This window comes from Dendrobates tinctorius, unplaced genomic scaffold (assembly GCF_039654945.1).
Source record: "Dendrobates tinctorius isolate UK_male_01 unplaced genomic scaffold, ASM3965494v1 ptg000203l, whole genome shotgun sequence".
In the NCBI taxonomy this organism is placed as follows: domain Eukaryota; kingdom Metazoa; phylum Chordata; class Amphibia; order Anura; family Dendrobatidae; genus Dendrobates; species Dendrobates tinctorius.
In genome coordinates this window covers 10124792-10150848 of record NW_027361870.1, presented here as the reverse complement: position 1 = coordinate 10150848, position 26057 = coordinate 10124792, and the positions used below count along the sequence as shown (strand labels likewise).

At 45.9% G+C, this 26057-nt stretch overlaps 1 protein-coding gene across 1 annotated transcript in view; it reads left to right on the top strand.

Annotated features, from left to right (window-relative positions):
• The window catches only part of MACROD2 (mono-ADP ribosylhydrolase 2), a 2987523-nt gene that overhangs the window by 2141668 nt on the left and 819798 nt on the right, over positions 1–26057 (top strand). The window contains exon 7 of the mRNA XM_073553810.1: positions 4260–4290. Coding sequence (XP_073409911.1) covers positions 4260–4290 — 31 coding nt within the window. The remainder of the gene's footprint in view (positions 1–4259; positions 4291–26057) is intronic.

Below are 26057 nucleotides of genomic sequence, written 5' to 3'. Positions count from 1 at the left end.
TTGTCCCCCAATTCAACAGAGCTCTTATTAATCATGCGGACTACCGCATACCAATTTCTTCATTCTCTGAGAAACTGCCAGAGATATCCAAGTGATGTACTCGATCTATGCCAGGCTCACAGAGAATAACTTCATACTAGAGGCAGCATGGTGGCTCAGTGGTTAGCACTGTTACTTTGCAGCACTGGAATTCAGGTTTCAAATCCCACCAAGGACAACATACAGTATGCAAGGAGTTTGTATGTTCTCTCCATATTTGCATGGGTTTCCTATGGGTTCTCTGGTTTCCTCCCACACTGCAAAGACATACTGATAGGGATTTTAGATTGTAAGCCCCATTGAGGACAGTGATAATGTATGTAAAATACTGTGAAACATTATGGCGCTATATAAGCAAAGCAAAATGACCATATTTGTGCACATGCTCTGTCTTACGTTATTTCTTTTTTACTTCTTCAGAGTTTAAAAACATGTTAATTTTTTGGGTGGACTCCGCTGAGAGGCTGCCTACTGTCTGTACTTGAAAGTACAGAGGAAAAGATGTCAGCAGTGGAGCTGCCACAAGCAAGTAGGTAAAGCTGCTTCAGGAAAGCAACCAATGGTGCTCGCCTGATGCGACTTCACCTGGCAAATTTAGTAGCTTAGGTACTTAACTATCACAATATGGGTGGTCGTAACCATGGATATCCTATGCTCATATTATTATTATTACACCTACTAGAAATCAAACCATAATAATCAACTGTCAAACTTTATTAACCTTCTGGAATTTCATCATTTGGGCAGCGCGGACAAAATCCACGTATTCCATTGCAGACCTACTAGAAATTGGTATAGGATCCTGGAGACTGGAATTCCTCTATATGGCAAAACAACACTACGGCGTCAGACTGGTTGCGGCACATAGTAATTATGATTATAGGATTTACAGTCATAGCATAATTTTAGGCCAATCTTCATAGTTGAATTTGCTTGCGTGCAATTTGCAGTCAGCGATCCAAACAATTATGCCACATTATTTAAACAGTGTGTCTGTGCCGAGATGTCTTCATGGTTTGAGTTATACAGCGTTAAACCCATTTCAGAATTCAGTATAGTGTTTTGTGATTCACTATTAGATGTGACAACTTCAGATCCCTCCAGCATCCAGGAATGTTGACAACTTGTAAAATAGACTGATGAAACACACTTAGTAATTTGTCCATGCTTTTATGATCTATTTGGTATTCTTAAATGCATGCATGAAATGTCTCATATATTATTAATAGTGCCTACTTTCCAAAGAAACACAGCTCAAATCTTTCTGCAAATTTCCAATCATGTTCGCTAATGGTAATTACTCAAAAGACAGAACTCCAAGTCAAGGCAGTAATTATGTTTGAGACCATGTAGGGTCACATACGTCCTAGAAAATAATATCCCATTATACAAATTGCAAGCCAAAGGACAGTTGGCAGGCCATTCGCTTGAGGGGATATGTTTGTTAGCGGAGCACTCAGAAAGATATGTTTTATGCTTCATATTGTCCAGATGATTTTTACAGTTTATGAAAATGATTTTTCTATTGTAATAAAATTTTATTTATAGTGTAATGTGTGAAAAAATCTGACTGGCCATTCGGAGAAATGTGCCCGATTCTTCACAGTGGCCCACCTTAAGGGAAGGGGCAGACAACTGTAGATTCTCTCATCTCAGAGAATCGGGTAGATTACAAAAGACGCTCTTGTCAAATTCTGATCAGAGTGTGAGCGCAGTGTGATCTGAATCTGTAAGCTGAGGAGAAGATGGAGGAAAAAAAGTCTCCATCTTCTCCCTTGTGTGAGTCCGTGGAGATTGGACTGCACTCAAATGCCATCCTAAGTGCAGTCAGGTGATTTCCATGGACTCATTGACTTGCATGGCTGAGTGCGATCCGAGTATCAAACTCAGCTATACAGCAATTTTTTTTTCTCTCAGACAGACTGTCCGAGGAAAAAAGGATTGGACATGTGACCGGCCCCAAAGAATAACATTGGTCCGAGTGCAATCTGATGTTTTTTTCAAATTGCGCTCGGACCGAAACTACAGTGGTCGTCAGTCATCACGGGCCTGAACGCAGGGAAAAAATGAAAATAGGAAAAGTCATATGATTTTCATGCAGAAAATTTGGCTGATTTTTATTTGTAGTGTCATCCACATTCCATCCTTGTGTCCATATTTTACATCCGTGTGGCGTCTGTTTTATTTTTGGATCAACAGTTTAAAATATAGATGATTAAATCCAGTTTAATAGGTTAATAATGACAATGCATCTGTAAAACTTGGATAGTGTACAGGTGATCCATATGGGATCAGATTTCTTTTTGTGCACTCATAGACTTGAATAGGCGAGTATCGTCCGAGATACAGAAGGGAATAGTGCACGCTGCAATTTTTTCCCTTGGACACTGTGAAAAAACTGTTATCTGAACAGCCCTACATTAATCAGTGAGCTGTCCGATTTTTATTCGAATGCACACATGCGTTTAATACGGTTACCTCTAGACTCTTTAGTCTAACTTTACACCATCTCTTGGTTTGTTTCTTTTATTAATACTTTTTATACCAAAAATGTGGCTTTGTTTGGTACATTGTTGGCCATACTCTTTCTCATTAAGCCACTGCCTTGTCTACTGAAGCGTCAAAAGTGTCTACACACATACTTAATGTGATGCACGGCACAGGTGCCCGAATTCTGCCTCAAGTAAGAATTCTGGTGTATTTTGGAAAAGTAAATCTGCCCCAGTAAAGTGCAAGAAATCCTTCCACAACTCCTTGCACTTTACTGAGCCACAGCTTCGCCTTCATCAGTTGTTAAGCAGTGTGTTGGTGGAAATGGGTCTAGATTCAGTTGACTTTTTACTTATTTACACTGTGGTTTGGTACCAGGCTGAAAATAGACATGGAAACAAGTAGTTTAGGACTCGATTGATTATGGGACTTTGGTCCATCAACCAGATAGGTAGTCTCTAGCCACTGAACGAGAGGCACATGAATCTGTTATCTGTGAGATCCCGGACACAGCTTTTGATTATCAGGGCTGGCGTGACGTCATCATTGTAGCATGATGCTCAGATCACATTGCATCAGTTTAGCTATTAAAAAGTGCTCCAGGGATCTTGAAAGGTAATGACTTGTGAGCCTCTCATTCAGCGATTAATCTACTCACCTGGCTGATTGACCAGAGTCCCATGGATTGAGCCGCTCAATTTTAGTTGTTACCTATCATTCCTGTGATGAATGTTATCTAGCTTGGGGACTTAAAATGTAGATGGCCGAACTTCTAGAGTAGCATGCTGTGTACTTTCCAGTAAAAATGGATGGCCAAACTGGAGTGCAATCTCACAGCTTGGATCTCGCGCTGAGAAGACAACTGTAAACATTTTAAGAATAGTAAGGATTTCTGCAATATCCCAGAAGACTTAGATTGTGGTTAAAAGAGTGCTGGTTGGTGAAATGTAAGCATATTGGCAGTCATAAAACAGCCTGTCACACTACCATGTGCACAAAATGATTAACACGATCAAGGTCAATGTTTACACAGGACTATGTGCTGCTGAAAATGAAGATTTGCAAGAAATTAAAAATCATTTAACCCAAAGAAATGATAAAACACTGTTTGACAGTGTTTAGACAGGTTACTTATCGTTCATAAGAATGCTCTTCCTTGATGAGCGGCCATTGTAAATGCACCCAAAATGTAAGGTCTTTTAACTCACTTTTAACGGCAACAGCTCTGTGCCGCCATGGTCTTTCTTCTGTTTCCCTGCACAGTCCTTGAATTTTGCAACGAATCGGCTATTTTTCATGCAAAACCGCATGGCCAGTCAGCTGTTTATCTGAAAGATCACATTGATTATCTAGAAAAATAGTAAGAAGGCCGCAGTTGCAAAGGGCTGTTGCAGTTCAAAGGCAAAGTATGACCTCTGTGTGTGAATGCAGCCTTATAGGTGAGCATAACTATTAACTCAGATTTATCTGTTGTGTGAGTTATAAATTCATAATGTGTTTTCTAAAGTAGATGCCCCTCTAAATAAAATATAATGCTCGTCTCTATTCACCTCTCAGATCAGTTCCGGTATATAAACTTTTGGTGCTATAAGGGCGCCATAATTTTGACCAAACTTGAATTTTCATTTCTTTCTTACATATAGACATTAGGTGAATTGCTCATATTTCTGTTATCCAGGTAGCCAATATCACTTATCAGCTTTAACACTTCTCTTTTCTTCACGTTTCAGGCTTTTCCTTGCATTTCTACTGGAATTTACGGTAAGAATCAGCTTTCACTTGAATTTTTCCTCCATGATTTGCTAATGAAATCATGATAAAAAGAGTAAGTGTAATCCATAATATATGATCTATCAAAACTGTCATTCTGGCACCTCTGCTAGACCTGTGGCCGGTTGGACTATGCCACAGAAAACCTGAGAATTATACTTACTCAATTGAATCACTACTCAGAGGAGTCATTGGGGCATGGAGACCAACCAAGCCAATGCCTACAGAGTGCAGCCTCGGGCTTGGACCACTTCAAAGCTCGGTCACAGAGAGTGGTCACATTTTTTCAAACACCCTGAATAAGGGAAAAAGACCCAGTTTGAAAACAGGTCTATCATACCCCTCATGGTTCTTTTAAAGGGATTGTCTGACCTTAGGCTACAAGTCTGAGGTAACTCTGTGTCTGTGGATTTGTGAATCCTCACATTGTGCTCCCTGCACACTGTGAGGATTCACTTTTGCAGACGTATGTGATTTGCATACTTCTGGCCACATTCTGACTAGACTTGTAAAGGCAATAAGTTGCTTCTAATTAAGAAATGTTTGAACTGCAAATGAGTGTGAAAAATAGAAATCTAAATTAAAGTACCGGTATGTCCCGTTTGCCGGTCTGCTGGGATAGTGACAGGGTTCGGCCACAAATCTAGTAGAAATCTGGTAGAAATACAGCAACATTACAAAACATGAGCCTGTCCGTGTCCTAGGTAGTGTGCTAGATTTGGCAATGCAGCTATCATTGGCTTTGATTCATCAGTAGGAGATTTGTGTCCGCTTTAAACCATTGCATTTACTGTAAGCTACTGACATGAAATAGCTGAATTGCCAGCCGTAGCCGTCGGTGACCACTCTGAGCCGTCGGTGACCACTCTGAGCCGTCGGTGACCACTCTAAGCCGTCGGTGACAACTCTGAGAAGTCGGTGACCACTCTGAGCCGTCGGTGACTACTCTTAGCTGTCGGTGACCACTCTGACCTGGCACCAGGTAGAACATGCAGCTAACTGTCTCTGTTAGCAACAACCTATCTGTTGAGTTTTTAGGTCCAAAGTAGAAACCAAAATATTCATGGACAACTGCTTTAATGTATCCAATACTGAGAAAGGTGGAAATAAAATGGATTAATTCATTAAAAACACATTTTTTTAACATTTGGATTGTAACTTGAAACAGAATAGGATAAATGAAAATATGATATGGTATCAATGTGTATATATATTGTTTTAGTTTTTAGCCACCTCCCTTATTCTATGTTGGTGGTTTTTCAAGTGTCGAAAAATTATACTGCAGTCATTCTTCATAATAACAAACTATTTAATGTGCACATTAAAAATTAACAGGTTACACATCATTTCCACATGTAGTGAAAAAAAACCCCGCCATCGTGTACTAACAGCTGAAATTAATTTACTGGACAAAGTAGGCAATCTGATATCTGCTAGGTGCTGTATAAAGCAGGAACAAAGCTTAATCATGTGTGCATATCTAGATGAGACAGGAACACTGAGCGAGAGGTTTTATGGGACTGGAAACGAATGAGCAGCGCTGGTGGCGATAAAATATCACATTGAATACGCATTAGCTCAGCATGTTTAAAGCTGATCCACTACACACAGACTTGGCAACATCAGCCATCAATGTGATTACATCTAAGAGTATATATTATGTATGAAAGCTCCTGACATGTAAGTGCGGGGCCTAATCCATTCACATTTGGAAAGTCATTTACCCATTGGGTTATGTTATTGGAACAACAAAACATCAATCGTAACTGGGGAATTTGCTCAGTGGTTTTGCTGAGATTTGTACTTAGTGTAAAGTTCAGGCTGTAATATCTTATTGTATTTTTTTTTCTCCCAGACTTTATTTTTTTTCTTCTATACTTGACATAAAATCCTACATGAGTTAATAAAAAAAATATATCAATGTTCATTCTGGCAGAATTCCCAGAATGTGACTATGGTAAGTTGGCCACTTTGCCGAGGTTGGTCCTTTCTACAGCTTTTGTGTGGGCTATTTAGAAAATTTCATGGCCCGAATATTGTGAGTGGGCTATAGTAGTAGCAGGCACCAGGCTAAAAATAACGCATCCAACAAAGCTGAAAAAAAAATTAGAGCATTGTTACTGCTGAATGTGGAAAATGTATATTTCAATTTCATGGTGTAGTTCAATGCAAATGCTTTTTTTTTCTTCCAAACGAGAGATCGAAAACTCCAGGATTACAATTTCTCAGGATACAAACTCTCTAAATATTATCATGACTTACAAAACTCTCAACATACTACGACCCGCCTCACAGCCTTTGGGTAGCCACACACAAGACACATGTAGCATTAACAACTCTGAGGCCGGGTGCCCACAGTCAGGAACTAGCAACGCTTTGAACGCAGCACATGTTCACTGCGTGCGAAGTGCTGCCTTCTGTTGAACGCAGGTAAATCCGCATGTGATCACTGAACCGTGTGGGTTTAAAGCACCCAATACATTCTATTGAAAAATTTTCTGTTGCGGATACTAGCGCCTCTGCCAGGGAAATTTACATGCTACGGTCTGTATAGACGTGCTGCTTGTCAGTCTCCACGGTTGACTACGCATTCATAGTGGACATAGGATTTCTAGAAATCCAATTCACTATGCTGTAACATCTGGCTGCTGCGGGTTTGACGCTTGTCAACTCACAGCACTCATCTTGGAATATATACAGTATTAAAGAGAACCTGACGGCTGATTCATGTAACCCGAACCATAGATCAAAGAATGAATAGTTATTGCAGCAATTTGAGTTCTGTGAAACACTGTGGTGTTTAACCCCTTCACGATCAATGACGTATATTTAAATCATGGGCCGTGTCCCATGCTTTGATGCAGGCTCAGACACTGATCCCACATCTTTTCCCACTCTTGATGGCTGATTTAATAACCTATCAAGTGCCTCTGACATCTGCGGGTGTTAACCAGTTAAATGCCGCTGTCATTCACTGATAGCAGCATTTAGCATGCTATGGCTAGGACTGCGCAAGCACTAAGTTTAAACCAGGAGGATGATAAAGACAACAGGAGCAGTGGAGGGGCAATGGCAGAACTGAAGACCCCACCCACAGTCCTGCCCCGATGCGCGAAGCTATGATTATGTGAAAACTGATCACACAAAATCTGCAAAACGTAACTCTTCACCACCGGTATCTTCTTAATCAGTATCACAGGACCAATATGGCCATGTGTGTACTTGGCAAAATCCTGCAGACCGTTTCCCTTGAAACACGGACAGCACACGGATGACACACTGATGCAATTTGTGTTCTATAGGTGTTTTTCACAGATTCATAAACTTGTATTGGCCCTTGTCTTCCATGCTACTAGAAAACAACTAACTTGTCTCCATGTTTTCACAGATCGTGTTTTCTGAAAAACATACATACATGTGAACAGCACCATTGATTATAATGGGTACATGTTGTATCCGTGAAAAAAAAACATATGCAACACGGACATCTGATTGAGGCCTTAAACTGAGAGAAAAAGTAGGGAAGGAGATGTATGTCAGCTAAAGTGATTTACCCCTTTTAGCAACTTCTCTATATACTAGAGATGAGTGGATCGAGCCACAGAGGATCAATTTTAAGTAAAATTTCCCGAAATTCATGGTTTCACACAAATTCCTAACATTTTGAAATTCGGTTTGCAAAAGAAACTGCAAACTGAAGCATCAGAGAAGCAGGCTAATGTCTTATTGCGTGGCCACACGTGCTTCCCGATAATGCCCTTAAGCTATGACAGCTAGTGGAGCAATAGTACAACAATGTCATCAAATTTGAATTTTAAAAAATCCTCTCGCATCTACTATATATTAACACTGCTCTGTTTATTGCATCCCTAAAATGCCAGAGTGTTTTACAGAGGAATATAACTGGCTGCAACAGTAAGACTGCAATAAGTGCTGTCCGCGGTTTGGGCAGCGCGATTCCCCTGACAAGTTCCCTTTAAGCAAGATCTATTATTAATTGCAAATAAAAAATATATATATATTAACTTTAAACTATATAAAATTTCAGTGAACAATACATATTGCCACAGAACAAAATAATTTGTAATAAAGCTCATGTTCCATAAGACATTTTTATTACAATTTTTCAAAATATTTTTTTTCCTTTTAAGACTTGGTGTGGAATATGTGCTGTGAATGTCAGAAAGTCCTTGACATCTCTTAATGTATTTGTGTTTTTCCTCCATGGTGTATTTTTTTTTCTCTTTTGATATGCTCTGGCCTGGAACATTTGCAATGAATTTTTCGGGCTTCACATTCTCGAAGAGTAAGAAAAAGAACAAAATTTATTAGGATTTGTGTGAAAATATTTTTTGAATAATTACTTTTATTTATCCACACTATGATGATTCTTATTACAGTAAAATACCAAATCATTTCTCATTGCAAAACTATAACATCAAAGAGCCGGGCTTGTGCTAAACAATTCTTATATCATTTTCACAGAAAAAAAATTTCTTTATTGGCTATTAACATGTAATGGAGCATAAAACGTTATGCATTTATCAATAATAAATTGGCCCAATCCAGCCTTTAATGATTATAAAAAGAATATCTGCTGCATTCAAGACCACAATCTTTAAAATTCTGTCATGCATCTAATATGTTTCTTTATTTCCAAAAATACAAAAAAAATAAAAAATCTTACACCATATTATACCCCCTTACATGTGTAGATTAGTGGGGGTCCTTAGTATCCCACCAATCATCAAGATTGCTCAGAAGTGTTCAGCTCAGCCAGCAGAAGCACACATGCACAGAGCAGTGTACAGGCTTAATACAAAGTCTATGTTCAATTTTCCTATAGCACCCCCAGTGGGACAATCAAGTATTACACTCTGCCTATTAAAACCAGTGGACTGTCCATTTAAGGCACTGACTTGCTGGGTTCTCTAAAGTAACACATGTTCTTTGTGGATGATGTCTCTGGCCAGTAAAGGAGAGTCCTGAATGAGGACACTAATGGAGGCAAAAAAAAAAAATCAGATTTCTCTATTAGGACATTTGGAAATATGTGTCAAAACTAAACAAACTTCTGAGTAAAAACTCAGTTTCTTGAGAAATATCTAAATTATCGTCAGGAGGCCCATGAGACACTTGTACGTGTGGCCAAGAGTAATACTGATTAACAGTTTAGTGCAGCTTCAGTAAATACTTTTTTCATCCATATACTTCGCTGGCAGGATACAACAGAGGGAAAAGCAAGTTAAAGTGTTATTTAACACATGCGGTGTCTGGATCTGTGACAGTAAACTGCTTTGTAGCAGTAGGACTTGGGCGAACGCCCATTCATTTAATGGTTTTCATCAGTTGTGTGTCTTCTTCTTGTATTGTGCAATGCCTTAAGAATTAGGATGTTTAATACTAAAAATCTTATTGTAAAATGATCTAAATACTGTATATGGTAAATGCGTTTTATCCTTCACCAAAATGCGTACACGGACAAAGCCCACAGTCAAAGTTCCTATATAAAGGGTAAAATAATGGGCTTTTCCACAGTGAATACCATGTCACCGCTTGTGATCATTAGACAGTAGCAGAGGAACTTGTCTTAATTGTGTACGGCACGACTAGTCAAGCTATTATCAGTACAGTGAATATGTCTAATTAGACTTTTATTTCCTTTTTAAGATTGGAGAGTAGAGTTGAGCGATACCAGCCGATACTTGAAAATATCGGATCGGAATGGATCGGCCGATCTTAAAAAAAAGTATCGGTATCGCCGATTCCGATACCGGGAACCAATGCAAGTCAATGGGGCCAAAATATCGGAATTAAAAAAAACCCTTTCTTTCCTTGTAGGTTAATTCTACATGAAGAAAAACAACTAAGAATAATGTAGAATGTATTGTGGGAGGTGGAGGAGACATTAAAGCCATAGAGGTTTAGCCCAATCAAATGGAATAGCAGGAATTAAACTTTTTTTTTTAAAGATGTTAGGAGTTACAAAGATATTGACTATGTTAGCCTCATTTATATTTTGCCAGACATGTATGTCTTCTTCTTCTACTTCCTTTTTTTACATTCTTCTTCTTCTTCTTCTACTTCCTTTTTTTACATTCTTCTTCTTCTTCTTCTACTTCCTTTTTTTACATTCTTCTTCTTATTCCTTTTTTTACATTCTTCTTCTTCTTCTTCTACTTCCTTTTTTTACATTCTTCTTCTTCTTCTTCTTCTTCTTCTTCTTCTTCTTCTTCCTTTTCTTACATTCTTCATATTCTTCTTATTCAACAATTATTATTCTACATATTCAGCTTCTTCATCTTCTTCCTATTCTTCTTCATCATATTCTTGTTTGTGTCAGGCATTCCTGTAGTTGTTATCTAGAAAAGTTAGAAGTTTACACCTTCCGTTCTGCCTGTCACAAAAGATTTACAACAGGATTTGTCCGCGTTCAGTTTGGCCTGCAGAAGCAGGCCTTTTCCAGGGGCACCACGAGGAGGAACGGACTCACCCCCATACACTGCTTAGTCTTCTTCTGCTTATAAATAAGATAATATCATTTGCTCAGAGTATTAGTCTTATGCTTAATGTTCTTCTGCTTTGTTTTTTTTATGCTTCTTTGTCTTCTCTCTCTTGTTGTTCTGCATCTTGGTGGTTGTCTTCCTGTTCTTTGTCCTCTTGAACCAGCTGACGGTACTGGCACCCGGAGGGGCAGCAGAAGGAACAAGAGCCAATGGCACTACCGAGGACCAGCTGACGGTGCTGGAACCCGGTTACTAAGCAGGAGGTACCTGTGCTACAAAGCACTACCAAGGACCAGCAGACGTTGCCGGAACTCGGATACCGAGATGGAGGCACCTAGGCCAAACGCTCTGACGAGAACCAGCTGACGGTGCTGGAACCCGGAGGGGTAGCATAAGCTGCAAGAGCAAATGGAAATAGCGAGGACCAGCTGACAGTGCTGGCACCCGGAGGGGCAGCAGAAGGAATAAGAGCCAATGGCACAACCGAGGACCAGCTGACGGTGCTGGAACCCGGTTACTAAGCAGGAGGTACCTGTGCTACAAAGCACTACCAAGGACCAGCAGACGTTGCCGGAACTCGGATACCGAGATGGAGGCACCTAGGCCAAAGGCTCTGACGAGAACCAGCTGACGGTGCTGGAACCCGGAGGGGTAGCATAAGCTGCAAGAGCAAATGGAAATAGCGAGGACCAGCTGACAGTGCTGGCACCCGGAGGGGCAGCAGAAGGAATAAGAGCCAATGGCACAACCGAGGACCAGCTGACGGTGCTGGAACCCGGTTACTAAGCAGGAGGTACCTGTGCTACAAAGCACTACCAAGGACCAGCAGACGTTGCTGGAACTCGGATACCGAGATGGAGGCACCTAGGCCAAAGGCTCTGATGAGAACCAGCTGACGGTGCTGGAACCCGGAGGGGTATCAGAAGTTACCCCTGAAAAGCAAAGTTGGCATGCCGCAAGCTGGCCGCAGTTACCGAATCACACAGTCCTACAGGGGGTGCTTGTCCTACTGGCACTATGGAACAAACCTTTCTTACCAGAACCCGCAGTCCACATAGGAAGCACCTAAACTGCTGGCACCCTAGCCTCGGCTAACCCAACCGCAACACGACATGGCAACTTGGGGTGGCAAACTGACATTGACACTTCCCGGAAACAGCAGGCAGGGCTGGAACCAAGCTGGGCAGGAGGGAGTACCCGTGCCAAAGTCAGTTATGAGCAGCAACTGGCGATGTTGGAGCCCAGGACAAGCACTTAGCAGGCTGAGGCCTGATGTGCTGTCAATTGGGAGGCAGCAGGACAGATTGCCATCAAAACAGCAGGGGAACAGCTGACGTTACTGAACCCCACAAACACAGGAGCTAGTGTTTTACTCTGTGAAGACGGCACTTCCGAGCAACAACTGGCTGTGTTGAAGCCCAGGGACAAGCACGGAGCAGGCTTAGGCTGCATTGAAGAAATTTTAAGATCGGTTGTAGACTACTAATTTGAACCAAGCTCCACTTAGGCCTGTGGATTCACTGATTTTCGTATTTCCCCTGTCCTCCAACCCCGCCAGTTACAGCTCCGAAGTGGCGTCTGCACAATCCACACTTGTTCCTGTGTTACAGGTGTTCAGTCCGGTCAGTTAATCCCCTGATGTGTGTCCGGCAATGTCGCCTGCTCTGTCCACATTCCGATAATGGGAATGTGGACAGAGCAGGCGACATTGCCGGACACACATCAGGGGATTAACTGATCGGACTGAACACCTGTAACACAGGAACAAGTGTGGATTGTGCAGACGCCACTTCGGAGCTGTAACTGGCAGGGTTGGAGGACAGGGGAAATACGAGAGACAGTGGAGCCACAGGCCTAATTGGAGCACGGTTAAAAATCAGTAGTGGTACGACTGTGTAGGCAGCAGGAGACTTTGCCATCCACACAGCAGGGGATCAGCTGACATTACTGAACCCCACTGAGACACGGGAGCAAGTATCTCTTTCCGTGTGGACGGCACTTCCGAACTACAACTGGCTGTGTTGAAGCCCAGGAAATAGGAGGGTGTAGGCAGAGGCCTACTGTATTTTGAATGAGTTTACAGCAGGAGAGACTGCCATCCACACAGCAGGGGATCAGCTGACGTTACTGAACCCCACTGAGACACGGGAGCAAGTATCTCTTTCCGTGTGGACGGCACTTCCGAACTACAACTGGCTGTGTTGAAGCCCAGGAAATAGGAGGGTGTAGGCAGAGGCCTACTGAATTTTGAATGAGGTGACAGCAGGAGAGACTGCCATCCACACAGCAGGGGATCAGCTGACGTTACTGAACCCCACTGAGACACGGGAGCAAGTGTCTCTTTCCGTGTGGACGGCACTTCCGAACTACAACTGGCTGTGTTGAAGCCCAGGAAATAGGAGGGTGTAGGCAGAGGCCTACTGTATTTTGAATGAGTTTACAGCAGGAGAGACTGCCATCCACACAGCAGGGGATCAGCTGACGTTACTGAACCCCACTGAGACACGGGAGCAAGTATCTCTTTCCGTGTGGACGGCACTTCCGAACTACAACTGGCTGTGTTGAAGCCCAGGAAATAGGAGGGTGTAGGCAGAGGCCTACTGTATTTTGAATGAGTTTACAGCAGGAGAGACTGCCATCCACACAGCAGGGGATCAGCTGACGTTACTGAACCCCACTGAGACACGGGAGCAAGTATCTCTTTCCGTGTGGACGGCACTTCCGAACTACAACTGGCTGTGTTGAAGCCCAGGAAATAGGAGGGTGTAGGCAGAGGCCTACTGAATTTTGAATGAGGTGACAGCAGGAGAGACTGCCATCCACACAGCAGGGGATCAGCTGACGTTACTGAACCCCACTGAGACACGGGAGCAAGTATCTCTTTCCGTGTGGACGGCACTTCCGAACTACAACTGGCTGTGTTGAAGCCCAGGAAATAGGAGGGTGTAGGCAGAGGCCTACTGAATTTTGAATGAGGTGACAGCAGGAGAGACTGCCATCCACACAGCAGGGGATCAGCTGACGTTACTGAACCCCACTGAGACACGGGAGCAAGTGTCTCTTTCCGTGTGGACGGCACTTCCGAACTACAACTGGCTGTGTTGAAGCCCAGGAAATAGGAGGGTGTAGGCAGAGGCCTACTGTATTTTGAATGAGTTTACAGCAGGAGAGACTGCCATCCACACAGCAGGGGATCAGCTGACGTTACTGAACCCCACTGAGACACGGGAGCAAGTATCTCTTTCCGTGTGGACGGCACTTCCGAACTACAACTGGCTGTGTTGAAGCCCAGGAAATAGGAGGGTGTAGGCAGAGGCCTACTGAATTTTGAATGAGGTGACAGCAGGAGAGACTGCCATCCACACAGCAGGGGATCAGCTGACGTTACTGAACCCCACTGAGACACGGGAGCAAGTATCTCTTTCCGTGTGGACGGCACTTCCGAACTACAACTGGCTGTGTTGAAGCCCAGGAAATAGGAGGGTGTAGGCAGAGGCCTACTGAATTTTGAATGAGGTGACAGCAGGAGAGACTGCCATCCACACAGCAGGGGATCAGCTGACGTTACTGAACCCCACTGAGACACGGGAGCAAGTATCTCTTTCCGTGTGGACGGCACTTCCGAACTACAACTGGCTGTGTTGAAGCCCAGGAAATAGGAGGGTGTAGGCAGAGGCCTACTGAATTTTGAATGAGGTGACAGCAGGAGAGACTGCCATCCACACAGCAGGGGATCAGCTGACGTTACTGAACCCCACTGAGACACGGGAGCAAGTGTCTCTTTCCGTGTGGACGGCACTTCCGAACTACAACTGGCTGTGTTGAAGCCCAGGAAATAGGAGGGTGTAGGCAGAGGCCTACTGTATTTTGAATGAGTTTACAGCAGGAGAGACTGCCATCCACACAGCAGGGGATCAGCTGACGTTACTGAACCCCACTGAGACACGGGAGCAAGTATCTCTTTCCGTGTGGACGGCACTTCCGAACTACAACTGGCTGTGTTGAAGCCCAGGAAATAGGAGGGTGTAGGCAGAGGCCTACTGAATTTTGAATGAGGTGACAGCAGGAGAGACTGCCATCCACACAGCAGGGGATCAGCTGACGTTACTGAACCCCACTGAGACACGGGAGCAAGTGTCTCTTTCCGTGTGGACGGCACTTCCGAACTACAACTGGCTGTGTTGAAGCCCAGGAAATAGGAGGGTGTAGGCAGAGGCCTACTGTATTTTGAATGAGTTTACAGCAGGAGAGACTGCCATCCACACAGCAGGGGATCAGCTGACGTTACTGAACCCCACTGAGACACGGGAGCAAGTATCTCTTTCCGTGTGGACGGCACTTCCGAACTACAACTGGCTGTGTTGAAGCCCAGGAAATAGGAGGGTGTAGGCAGAGGCCTACTGTATTTTGAATGAGTTTACAGCAGGAGAGACTGCCATCCACACAGCAGGGGATCAGCTGACGTTACTGAACCCCACTGAGACACGGGAGCAAGTGTCTCTTTCCGTGTGGACGGCACTTCCGAACTACAACTGGCTGTGTTGAAGCCCAGGAAATAGGAGGGTGTAGGCAGAGGCCTACTGTCTTTGTAATGCGGAGACAGCAGGAGAGACTGTCATCTCCACAGCAGGGGAACAGCTGGCAGTGCTGAACCCCACTAACACTTGAACGAACGTGTTTGGTTCTGTGGAGACGACACTTCTGAACACCAACTGACGCTGTTGGAGCCCAGGATTAGGCGAGGAGCAGGCTGGGGCCTACTGGATTTTGGCAGGTGAAGGCAGCAGGAGACTTGCCATCTCCACAGCAGGGGAACAGCTGGCAGTGCTGAACCCCACTAACACTTGAACGAACGTGTTTGGTTCTGTGGAGACGACACTTCTGAACACCAACTGACGCTGTTGGAGCCCAGGATTAGGCGAGGAGCAGGCTGGGGCCTACTGGATTTTGGCAGGTGAAGGCAGCAGGAGACTTGCCATCTCCACAGCAGGGGAACAGCTGGCAGTGCTGAACCCCACTAACACTTGAACGAACGTGTTTGGTTCTGTGGAGACGACACTTCTGAACACCAACTGACGCTGTTGGAGCCCAGGATTAGGCGAGGAGCAGGCTGGGGCCTACTGGATTTTGGCAGGTGAAGGCAGCAGGAGACTTGCCATCTCCACAGCAGGGGAACAGCTGGCAGTGCTGAACCCCACTAACACTTGAACGAATGTGTTTGGTTCTGTGGAGACGACACTTCTGAACACCAACTGACGCTGTTGGAGCCCAGGATTAGGCGAGGAGCAGGCTGGGGCCTACTGGATTTTGGCAGGTGAATGCAGCAGGAGACTTGCCATCTCCACAGCAGGGGAACAGCTGGCAGTGCTGAACCCCACTAACACTTGAACGAATGTGTTTGGTTCTGTGGAGACGACACTTCTGAACACCAACTGACGCTGTTGGAGCCCAGGATTAGGCGAGGAGCAGGCTGGGGCCTACTGGATTTTGGCAGGTGAAGGCAGCAGGAGACTTGCCATCTCCACAGCAGGGGAACAGCTGGCAGTGCTGAACCCCACTAACACTTGAACGAACGTGTTTGGTTCTGTGGAGACGACACTTCTGAACACCAACTGACGCTGTTGGAGCCCAGGATTAGGCGAGGAGCAGGCTGGGGCCTACTGGATTTTGGCAGGTGAATGCAGCAGGAGACTTGCCATCTCCACAGCAGGGGAACAGCTGGCAGTGCTGAACCCCACTAACACTTGAACGAATGTGTTTGGTTCTGTGGAGACGACACTTCTGAACACCAACTGACGCTGTTGGAGCCCAGGATTAGGCGAGGAGCAGGCTGGGGCCTACTGGATTTTGGCAGGTGAAGGCAGCAGGAGACTTGCCATCTCCACAGCAGGGGAACAGCTGGCAGTGCTGAACCCCACTAACACTTGAACGAATGTGTTTGGTTCTGTGGAGACGACACTTCTGAACACCAACTGACGCTGTTGGAGCCCAGGATTAGGCGAGGAGCAGGCTGGGGCCTACTGGATTTTGGCAGGTGAATGCAGCAGGAGACTTGCCATCTCCACAGCAGGGGAACAGCTGGCAGTGCTGAACCCCACTAACACTTGAACGAACGTGTTTGGCTCTGTGGAGACGACACTTCTGAACACCAACTGACGCTGTTGGAGCCCAGGATTAGGCGAGGAGCAGGCTGGGGCCTACTGGATTTTGGCAGGTGAAGGCAGCAGGAGACTTGCCATCTCCACAGCAGGGGAACAGCTGGCAGTGCTGAACCCCACTAACACTTGAACGAATGTGTTTGGTTCTGTGGAGACGACACTTCTGAACACCAACTGACGCTGTTGGAGCCCAGGATTAGGCGAGGAGCAGGCTGGGGCCTACTGGATTTTGGCAGGTGAATGCAGCAGGAGACTTGCCATCTCCACAGCAGGGGAACAGCTGGCAGTGCTGAACCCCACTAACACTTGAACGAACGTGTTTGGCTCTGTGGAGACGACACTTCTGAACACCAACTGACGCTGTTGGAGCCCAGGATTAGGCGAGGAGCAGGCTGGGGCCTACTGGATTTTGGCAGGTGAAGGCAGCAGGAGACTTGCCATCTCCACAGCAGGGGAACAGCTGGCAGTGCTGAACCCCACTAACACTTGAACGAACGTGTTTGGTTCTGTGGAGACGACACTTCTGAACACCAACTGACGCTGTTGGAGCCCAGGATTAGGCGAGGAGCAGGCTGGGGCCTACTGGATTTTGGCAGGTGAAGGCAGCAGGAGACTTGCCATCTCCACAGCAGGGGAACAGCTGGCAGTGCTGAACCCCACTAACACTTGAACGAATGTGTTTGGCTCTGTGGAGACGACACTTCTGAACACCAACTGACGCTGTTGGAGCCCAGGATTAGGCGAGGAGCAGGCTGGGGCCTACTGGATTTTGGCAGGTGAAGGCAGCAGGAGACTTGCCATCTCCACAGCAGGGGAACAGCTGGCAGTGCTGAACCCCACTAACACTTGAACGAATGTGTTTGGCTCTGTGGAGACGACACTTCTGAACACCAACTGACGCTGTTGGTGCCCAGGATTACGCATGCCGCATGCAGAGGCCAATGGGCAGCGGTTTTTATGGAGGTTGTGGACTACTACTGATTCTAACCATGCTCCACTTAGGCCTCTGGCTCCACTGTCTCTACTATTTACCCTGGCCTCCAACCCCGCCAGCTACATCTCTGAAGTGGCGTCAGCACAATCTACACTTGTTCCTGTGTTACTGGTGCTCAGTCCCATCAGTTGATCCCCTGATGTTTGTCCGGCAAGTTCGCCAGCTCTGTCCTCATTCCCACTACTGGTTATGGGAATGTGGACAGAGCAGGAGACCTTGCCGGACACACATCAGGGGATAAACTGATGGGACTGAGCCACAGGAACACAGGAACAAGTGTAGATTGTGCTGACGCCACTTCAGAGATGTAGATGGCGGGGTTGGAGGTCAGGGGAAATAGTAGAGACAGTGGAGCCAGAGACCTAAGTTGGGCACGGTTAAAAATCAGTAGTGGTTTGAATGTTGATGGAGCTGGTGACTCTGCCGTCCACACAGCAGGGGATCAGCTGGCATTACTGAACCCCAGTAACACAGGAGCTAGTGTGTTTCTCTGTGCAGACGACACATCTGAGCGACAACTGGCTGTGTTGAAGCACAGGGATTATAGTTCAGGTGGTAGAAAAATGAACACACCAGCAGACCTGGATACAGTTGCCAACCACTAATTTAGTCTGTAAGAGGAATGGCAAAGTCTTTGGAGATCCAGGCCTTGTTCATTTTCAGAAAAGTCAGCCGGTCAACATTATCGGAAGATAGTCGCGTGCGACGGTCTGTTAGTACACCACCTGCGGCACTAAAGACACGTTCCGATAATACACTGGCAGCAGGGCAAGCCAGCACCTCCAATGCATACTGGCTAAGCTCTGGCCATGTATCCAGCTTAGAGACCCAAAACTTGAAGGGGGAAGAGCCATCTGGGAGTACAGCGACAGGGCAAGACATGTAGTCTGACACCATCTGACGGAAGCGTTGCCTCCTGCTGACTCGAGGCGTCGCTGATGGTGTAGACAATTGTGGTGGACACACAAAACTTTGCCACATTTGGGCCATAGTGGTCTTGCCTTGTGCTGCGGCACTGCCTCTGCTCCCTCTTTGTGCAGAGTTTCCTCCACTGCCTCGACGCACAGAGCTGCTTTGTAAAGCACTTGCAACAATGCTGTCGGGTGGAATGGAAAACATTATGGACTGCACCAGTGACTCTTCGTACTCCCGCATTTTACGCTCCCGGTTCAACGTTGGTATGAGCCTTTGTACGCTGTCCCGGTAGCGAGGATCTAGGAGGGTGTACACCCAATAATCAGCCGAGACGAGAATGTGGGCGATGCGGCGGTCGTTTCTCAGGCACTGCAGCATGAAATCAACCATGTGCTGCAGACTCCCAACTGCCAAAGAACCGCTGTCCCCTGTTTGAGGCGTGACCTCGACCTGCTCTGCATCACCCCACCCTCGCTGTACATACTGAGTAGAGGTTTGTGTACCTCCCTCCTCTGGAGAGATGTCTTCCTCCTCCATCGACTCCTCCTCATCCTCCTCACAAAGTGTCCCCTGCCTAGGCCTTTGTGAGGAAACACGTAGCGCAGACTGTCCAGAAGCAGATGGCATTTGGGACTCCTCATCCTCCACCTCTTCTGAAACCTCATCCCTTAGTGCTTGCAGTGTTTGTTGAAGCAGGCAGATAAGGGGGACAGTCATGCTGACTAGTGCATCATCTGCACTCGCCATCCGCGTGGATTCATCGAAGGCACGCAAAACGAGGCAGATGTCCTTCATAGAGGCCCACTCAATGGTGCTGAAGTGTGAACGGCGCACAGTGCGACTTGTTTGCGCCTGATGCAGCTGGTACTCCATGACTGCTGCCTGCTGCTCACACAACCGCTCCAACATATGTAACGTTGAATTCCACCGGGTGGGTAGGTCACATATGATGCGATGTTCTGGAAGGCCAAATCGTCGCTGCAGAGCAGCGAGGCGCGATCTTGCCGTGCTGGAACATCGCAAGTGAGCGCACTCTATGCGGACCTTGTGCAACAGTGCATCAAGATCCGGATAGTCCCTCAGAAAGCTCTGCACGACCAAGTTAAGAACATGTGCCAGACATGGGATGTGTGTGAGGTTGCCTAGGCCAAGAGCTGCCACCAGATTTCGGCCATTGTCACACACTACCAAGCCCGGCTGGAGATTCGCTGGCCCAAACCACACATCGCTCTCCAGCTTGATAGCATTCCAGAGCTCCTGCGCTGTGTGGCTTCGATTCCCCAAAGAAATTAATTTGAGTACAGCCTGTTGACGTTTGGCCACGGCTGTGCTCATATCGGTCGTAACAGGCTCCTGCTCTGCTGTTTCTGAGGAACTTGAGTAGGAGGAGGAGTCTATGTGTACAGACTGGAGTCCTGCAATCCGTGGCGTTGGAAGAACACGTACAGCGCCACTCTCCAGATCCGTACCCGGCTCCACAACATTGACCCAGTGGGCAGTGAGGGAAAGGTATCGTCCCTGTCCATGGTTACTGGTCCACGCATCGGTGGTCAGGTGGACCTTGCTACTAACGGCGTTTAGTAGCGCATGTTTTATTTTGCCCTCAACATGTTTCTGCAGGGCAGGGACGGCTCGCCTGCTGAAATAAAAGCGGCTGGGCACGTTGTATTGGGGGACTGCCAATGCCATTAAGTCCCGGAAGGTGTCAGTGTCCACCAGCCTGAATGACAGCATTTCAACTGCCAGAAGTTTGGCAATGCCAGCATTCAGAGACTGTGCTCTGGGATGGTTTGCCGAGTAAGGGCGCCTTTTATCCCATGCCTGTGCTACCGATGGCTGTGATGGATGGGAACGTGCTGTTATGGGTGGAATCTGACAGGGTCTCCGGACAACAGTGGCAGAGGTTCTTCCTTGGCGATCCTGTGAGGAAGCCGAACCAGCAGTGTGTGAGCTGGAGGAAGAGGGCCCAACACGAACTGAAGAGGTGGTAGGTGGTGCTGTACGTTGGCCTACGTCTTGAGGGTGTCTCTGCAACTCCAACTCGTGCTTGGTGCGCACATGTTTCCACATATTTGTGGTATTGAGGTTGCTGACATTTCTCCCTCTTTTGACTCTCTGATGACACAGCTTGCATTTGACAAAGCAAATGTCATCTGCAACTGTGTCAAAAAAGGACCACGCACTGCAACTCTTGTGAGCGCCCGGTTTGCCTTTGGAAGGAGGAATGCTCCTAACGGGTGCCGAAGTGGAGGGTACAGGCAACCAAGTCTTCCCCCTCCCTCTGCCTCCTGTTTTGGCCGGTAGGGGAATCTCTTCCTCCGAGCTGCTCCCACCACCTTCCTGTTGCTCACGCCATGATGGGTCAAGGACCTCATCATCTTCCCTCCCCTCTTCAAACAGCTGCTTCTCCGGGGTTGTCTCGCCAGCACCGTACGCACCAGAAAGTGGCAACTGAGTCTCGTCATCATCTGATGCGTACTGAGGTGTGCTGACCATAGGCACTGGCCCACTCGCCTCTTCAGATTCAGAGGGACAAAGAAGTTGCGCATCACTGCATACTCCCTCTTCTTCACATTCAGGAATGCTGCTTGGCTGGCCCCCTCTTTCCAAGCCAACAGATTCCGAGAACAGAAGTAGAGATTGTGATGGCTCCTGTCCATGTCTCTCTGACTGCCTGGGCACTTTGGCAGGTGGTGAAGAGACAGATGGTTGCTCTTCGGTGCTCTGACCCTGAGAGGATGCGGAAGTAATTGAAGTCGATGCGTTAGCTGCCATCCATCCGACAACGGCTTCAATTTGTTCCTCCCGCAGCAGTGGGGTACGTTGAGGTCCTACAAAGCTGCGCATAAAGGACTGTTGCCTGCTAAAACTGGGGGATGCTGATCCACTGGTGCCCGCAGCAGGCCCAGAATCCCCACGTCCTCTACCTGTAGAATCCCCACGTCCTCTCCCTGCAGAATCCCCACGTCCTCTCCCTGCTGAAACTCCACGCCCACGCCCACGCCCCCGCGCCTTACTCCCTGCCTTCTTCATCTTGCAAGACTGCTTAAGATAGGCAAAAAAGGACAAAGGGGGGCCTTAGTGTGCTTATTCCTGAACAGCTGGTTACAGGTACAAGAAACACTAATTTTATGAAGTGTGTGTGTGTGGACTAGACTTTAATAGGAGCTGATGTGGCCTACACAAGTTCAAAATGTAGTGTTTGGTGAACTTTTTATGTGGTTTCTTTGTTTGAAACAAACTCAAAGTATGAGAACAAAGAATTGAAACTGATAGTATCACCAACTTTTTGGAGCTATTACAATGCAGGCAGGTAACCTACAATGCAAAAGATGAGGCTCCAAAAAAATTGGGTAATACTAATCTGGCTGCGCCGGCAGGGCACAAGCCAGAAAAAAAGGCTCCTCTATCTACTCCTATATAGTGTTTGCAACCAACCAATGTTGATGGATACGGATGGATGCACACTAATAGGAGAAGAAAAAATGAGCTGCACTCAGAGACAAATATGTGTGAGGCAGTGACGCACGTTGAGCGTCCTACAACCAGACGTAGCTGCAGGACACTCTACTCAGCGTGAGCTGCACTCACACACAGTCAGAGACCTCTCAGACAGCCGTCAACAGTGCAGCTAAGTGGGCACTGGCACTGACAGGCTGCAGAAAGGCTCCGCTGTGTACTCCTATATAGTGTTTGCAACCACCGTAGATGGAGACGGATGGATGCACACTAATAGAAGAAAAAATGAGCTGCACTCAAATAAAAATATGTGTGAGGCAGTGACGCACGCTGAGCGTCCTACAGCCAGACGTAGCTGCAGGACACACTACTCAGCGTGAGCTGCACTCACACACAGTCAGAGACCTCTCAGACAGCCGTGAACAGTGCAGCAAAGTGGACACTAGCACTGAAAGGCTGCAGAAAGGCTCCGCTGTCTACTACTAGTGTTTGCAACCAACGTATATGGATACGGATGGAAGCACACTAGATTGAAATTATTTAAAAAATGCAGCTCAAAAAATAAAAGATGTATGAGGCAGCAGTGATCACACTGGGTGGCCTACAGCCTGACGTGGCTGCAGGACCCACTCCACAGCGTGAGCTGCACTCACACAGCCCTTGCAGACAGCTGTGAAAACAGCGCTGCTAGGGAAAAGCAAGCTACAGTGGTGGTTTATGTAGCCTGGATAAAGCACAATATTGTTTTTAGAATCGCTATTTCTAACTGTCCCTCACAGTCTTCTACAGCAGCCTGTCCCTAACTGAATTCACAGCAGAGTGACCAGAAATGGCGGCTGCGGTGGCTTTTATAGTGCATCATGACATCATTTCGGCAGCCAATCACAGCCATGCCAATAGTTAACATGCCTACATGCCTAACAGGATGTGCCCACACTTCGGAGGATTCCCATTGGCTTAATCAAAGCAAGCAGGCTCATAGCATGATGGGAACTTCCTATTCCGATTCCGATCCCGGAATCCGATATGAAAAAAGTATCGGAATTAAGTATCGGAATTCCGATACCGCTGATATCGGCCGATACCCGATACTTGCGGTATCGGAATGCTCAACACTATTGGAGAGTTTTTAGAGCGAGAGCGAGGTATATTGTTAATGTTTCTCTGCAGTGTGTGTATTATACTCATACAGTATAGCGTTTTCGCACATACTATGGGCCTAATTCATCAAGGCTTTTTCACAAGATTATTGCACAACATGAGGGTACGTAGCGGGGGCAAGACTGGGGAATGGTGACCCCCCACATGACTGGTGATGGCATTCGCTATGCCATACATCGTACTCCAGCAAATACCAGAGTAAATATTGTTTCTCTTAATGAATCCGGAGTCATGAACTCTGCTTTGCTCCCTCATCAAGACCGGTGTGAAAACTAAGATTTTGATGACTCTAGGCCATTATGTAGACTTTCTATGGGGCACCTATCCACAGGAAAACGCCCTCATCCAGCACTTGAATGCCGGCCTTCTTTGCACCACTTCTGCAACATCACGGCATTGCATGAAGCCTATTGACCAGGCTTCACATGGCATCATGACATTTCAGGGGGCCTTGTAATCAGGTGGTTCTCAGAATGCCTGTATTCAAGTCCTACCTGAGGAAGTTTGCAGGACCCTGATCTGGCTGCGACAGTGTACTGACATGGATGCCCGAAGTCATATGAATATTTTTGGTTAACTCTAATTGAGACAAAATATTATCCTTGAAGAGTGTCATAAATGTAATGATAAAATAGGACCAGTCTCTTAGACCATCTCTTAAGACGGGACATGTCACCCTGATATTTAGGATAGAAACATGGCTTCATTATAAATTGTAAATTGAAAAAGAGCCAGCACTCATTGTAAAAGAAAAAAAAAGAACTTTGCCCCCTTATTTCTACAAGCCCCCACTGTGAACAGGTAATAGAAGTAATCTAGCAACCTAGTTCTGAACACTTAATCTAAAGAGTAAATTAACTACATAGAAATATGGTCACCATAAAAAGATGTTAATCAATAGTACAAAATTTATTAGAAAAATACTTACATTATATTTAATAATAGATCATTACAATAATTGTGAGAGCTGATGCATAATATGAGACAACATAACAGGAACAGCTGGGACTACAAAATAGTGGCATAAACCTACTGGGGTTCAATAGAAAGACAATGCAATATGATTGGTTTGCTAATGCACAATTCCATATAGTAAAACAACCAGATCAATGAATAAAAAAAATCCCAGACACCAAAGCTATCCTAAATGGATTTTATAATGCCAAAAATATATCGGATAGTCAGGTTAAATGGTAGTGCGGTTACCACAAAAAGTTTGTGAAGCAATTAGCCTATTCTCATTTAATAAGTGGTAACCAATGCTATAATGCAAAAAAACCCTTTAGAAAGGGGAGAAGGTATACCTGAAGTCATGGTGTTAGCAGGTGAAGGTAGGTGCCCCTACAGGAGTCCCACTCAGCAGCCTCGACGCGCGTTTCGCCAAAAGCAGCTTCGTCAGGAGCTATCTGATGGAGCGCAAACACAGAGCGGAAACAACAGGCTGTGTGGTGATGCTTATCTCTCCTGTGTAAATAAGCTTTTCTAGCTGCAAAGCAACACAATGTAATAATGGCAAATTTATTGGTGCCGAATACTAGATATGAATATTTTAGTAGCAGGTGTCATCGGTCTGCGCCTCAGCCCCAAATTAATATTGGCCAGATGGGCAACATGGTTTATGTCATGTCTCATATCTAAATAAAGATTAAATCATGATAGGAAATATTGCATTAATATCTCCTGCTTGGGACCTCCATGGGGGACAGATATCCTTAAGATCCAGGATCTCCACATTTTTGAGACCAGAACCACATCTCACCTACTGGGCCCCATGTGAGGTCACAAGTGGAGTGACACTTACCTGGTAAAAGCAGATTTTAACATAGAGCCTTTGTTCATTACTGGGAGATTGATGTGTTTCCTTCCTCATGATCTGCACAATTCCAAATGACTGATTATGGACCTGTGAGTGAGCTGGATAAATTAGGATTTTTATTGGTAACATTTTTGGGGAAAAAATTATTTTTTTTAACACTTCCAGTATAAGGCTGGGATCACATTCTTGTGTTCTACCATGATGACTTACGTTGGGATTTGGGTAAATCCCACAAAAATGCGAGTCAGATGAACTCCCTGATGGAACCCCTCACTATAATGAGGCAGATGGTGACACTTTGGAGTCCGTTTGGCGTGTGTTTTTGGTGGTATCCATCCTTTTAAGCTTGCACTGAACTGTAGTCAACTAGACGTGATTGCTAAAAAGGCACCTAAAATGATGGGACACTACCGGAACAGAGACCAGATGGAGTCCAGAGTGACTCCATGTGCTTTGTAAGTAAGTTGTTAACCTCTTCATGACCGAAGGTATTTTCGTTTTTCCTCCTCTTCTTCCCAGAGCCATAACTTTTTTTTTATTTTTTGGTCAGTATGGCCTTTTCTAATACCGCAAGAGATCAGCTGTCAGGTACAGCTGTCACACATGGAATTTTTGGCTGTGGGGTGGCACTACTTGCTTATTCCTAGTTGCTGTTTAAAAACGGCGATCCGGTATAAGGCCCTTTAATGGCCACTGTTTTAATGCGTATCGGGGCTCACCAAGGGGTTAAAATATGATTTGATATTGGG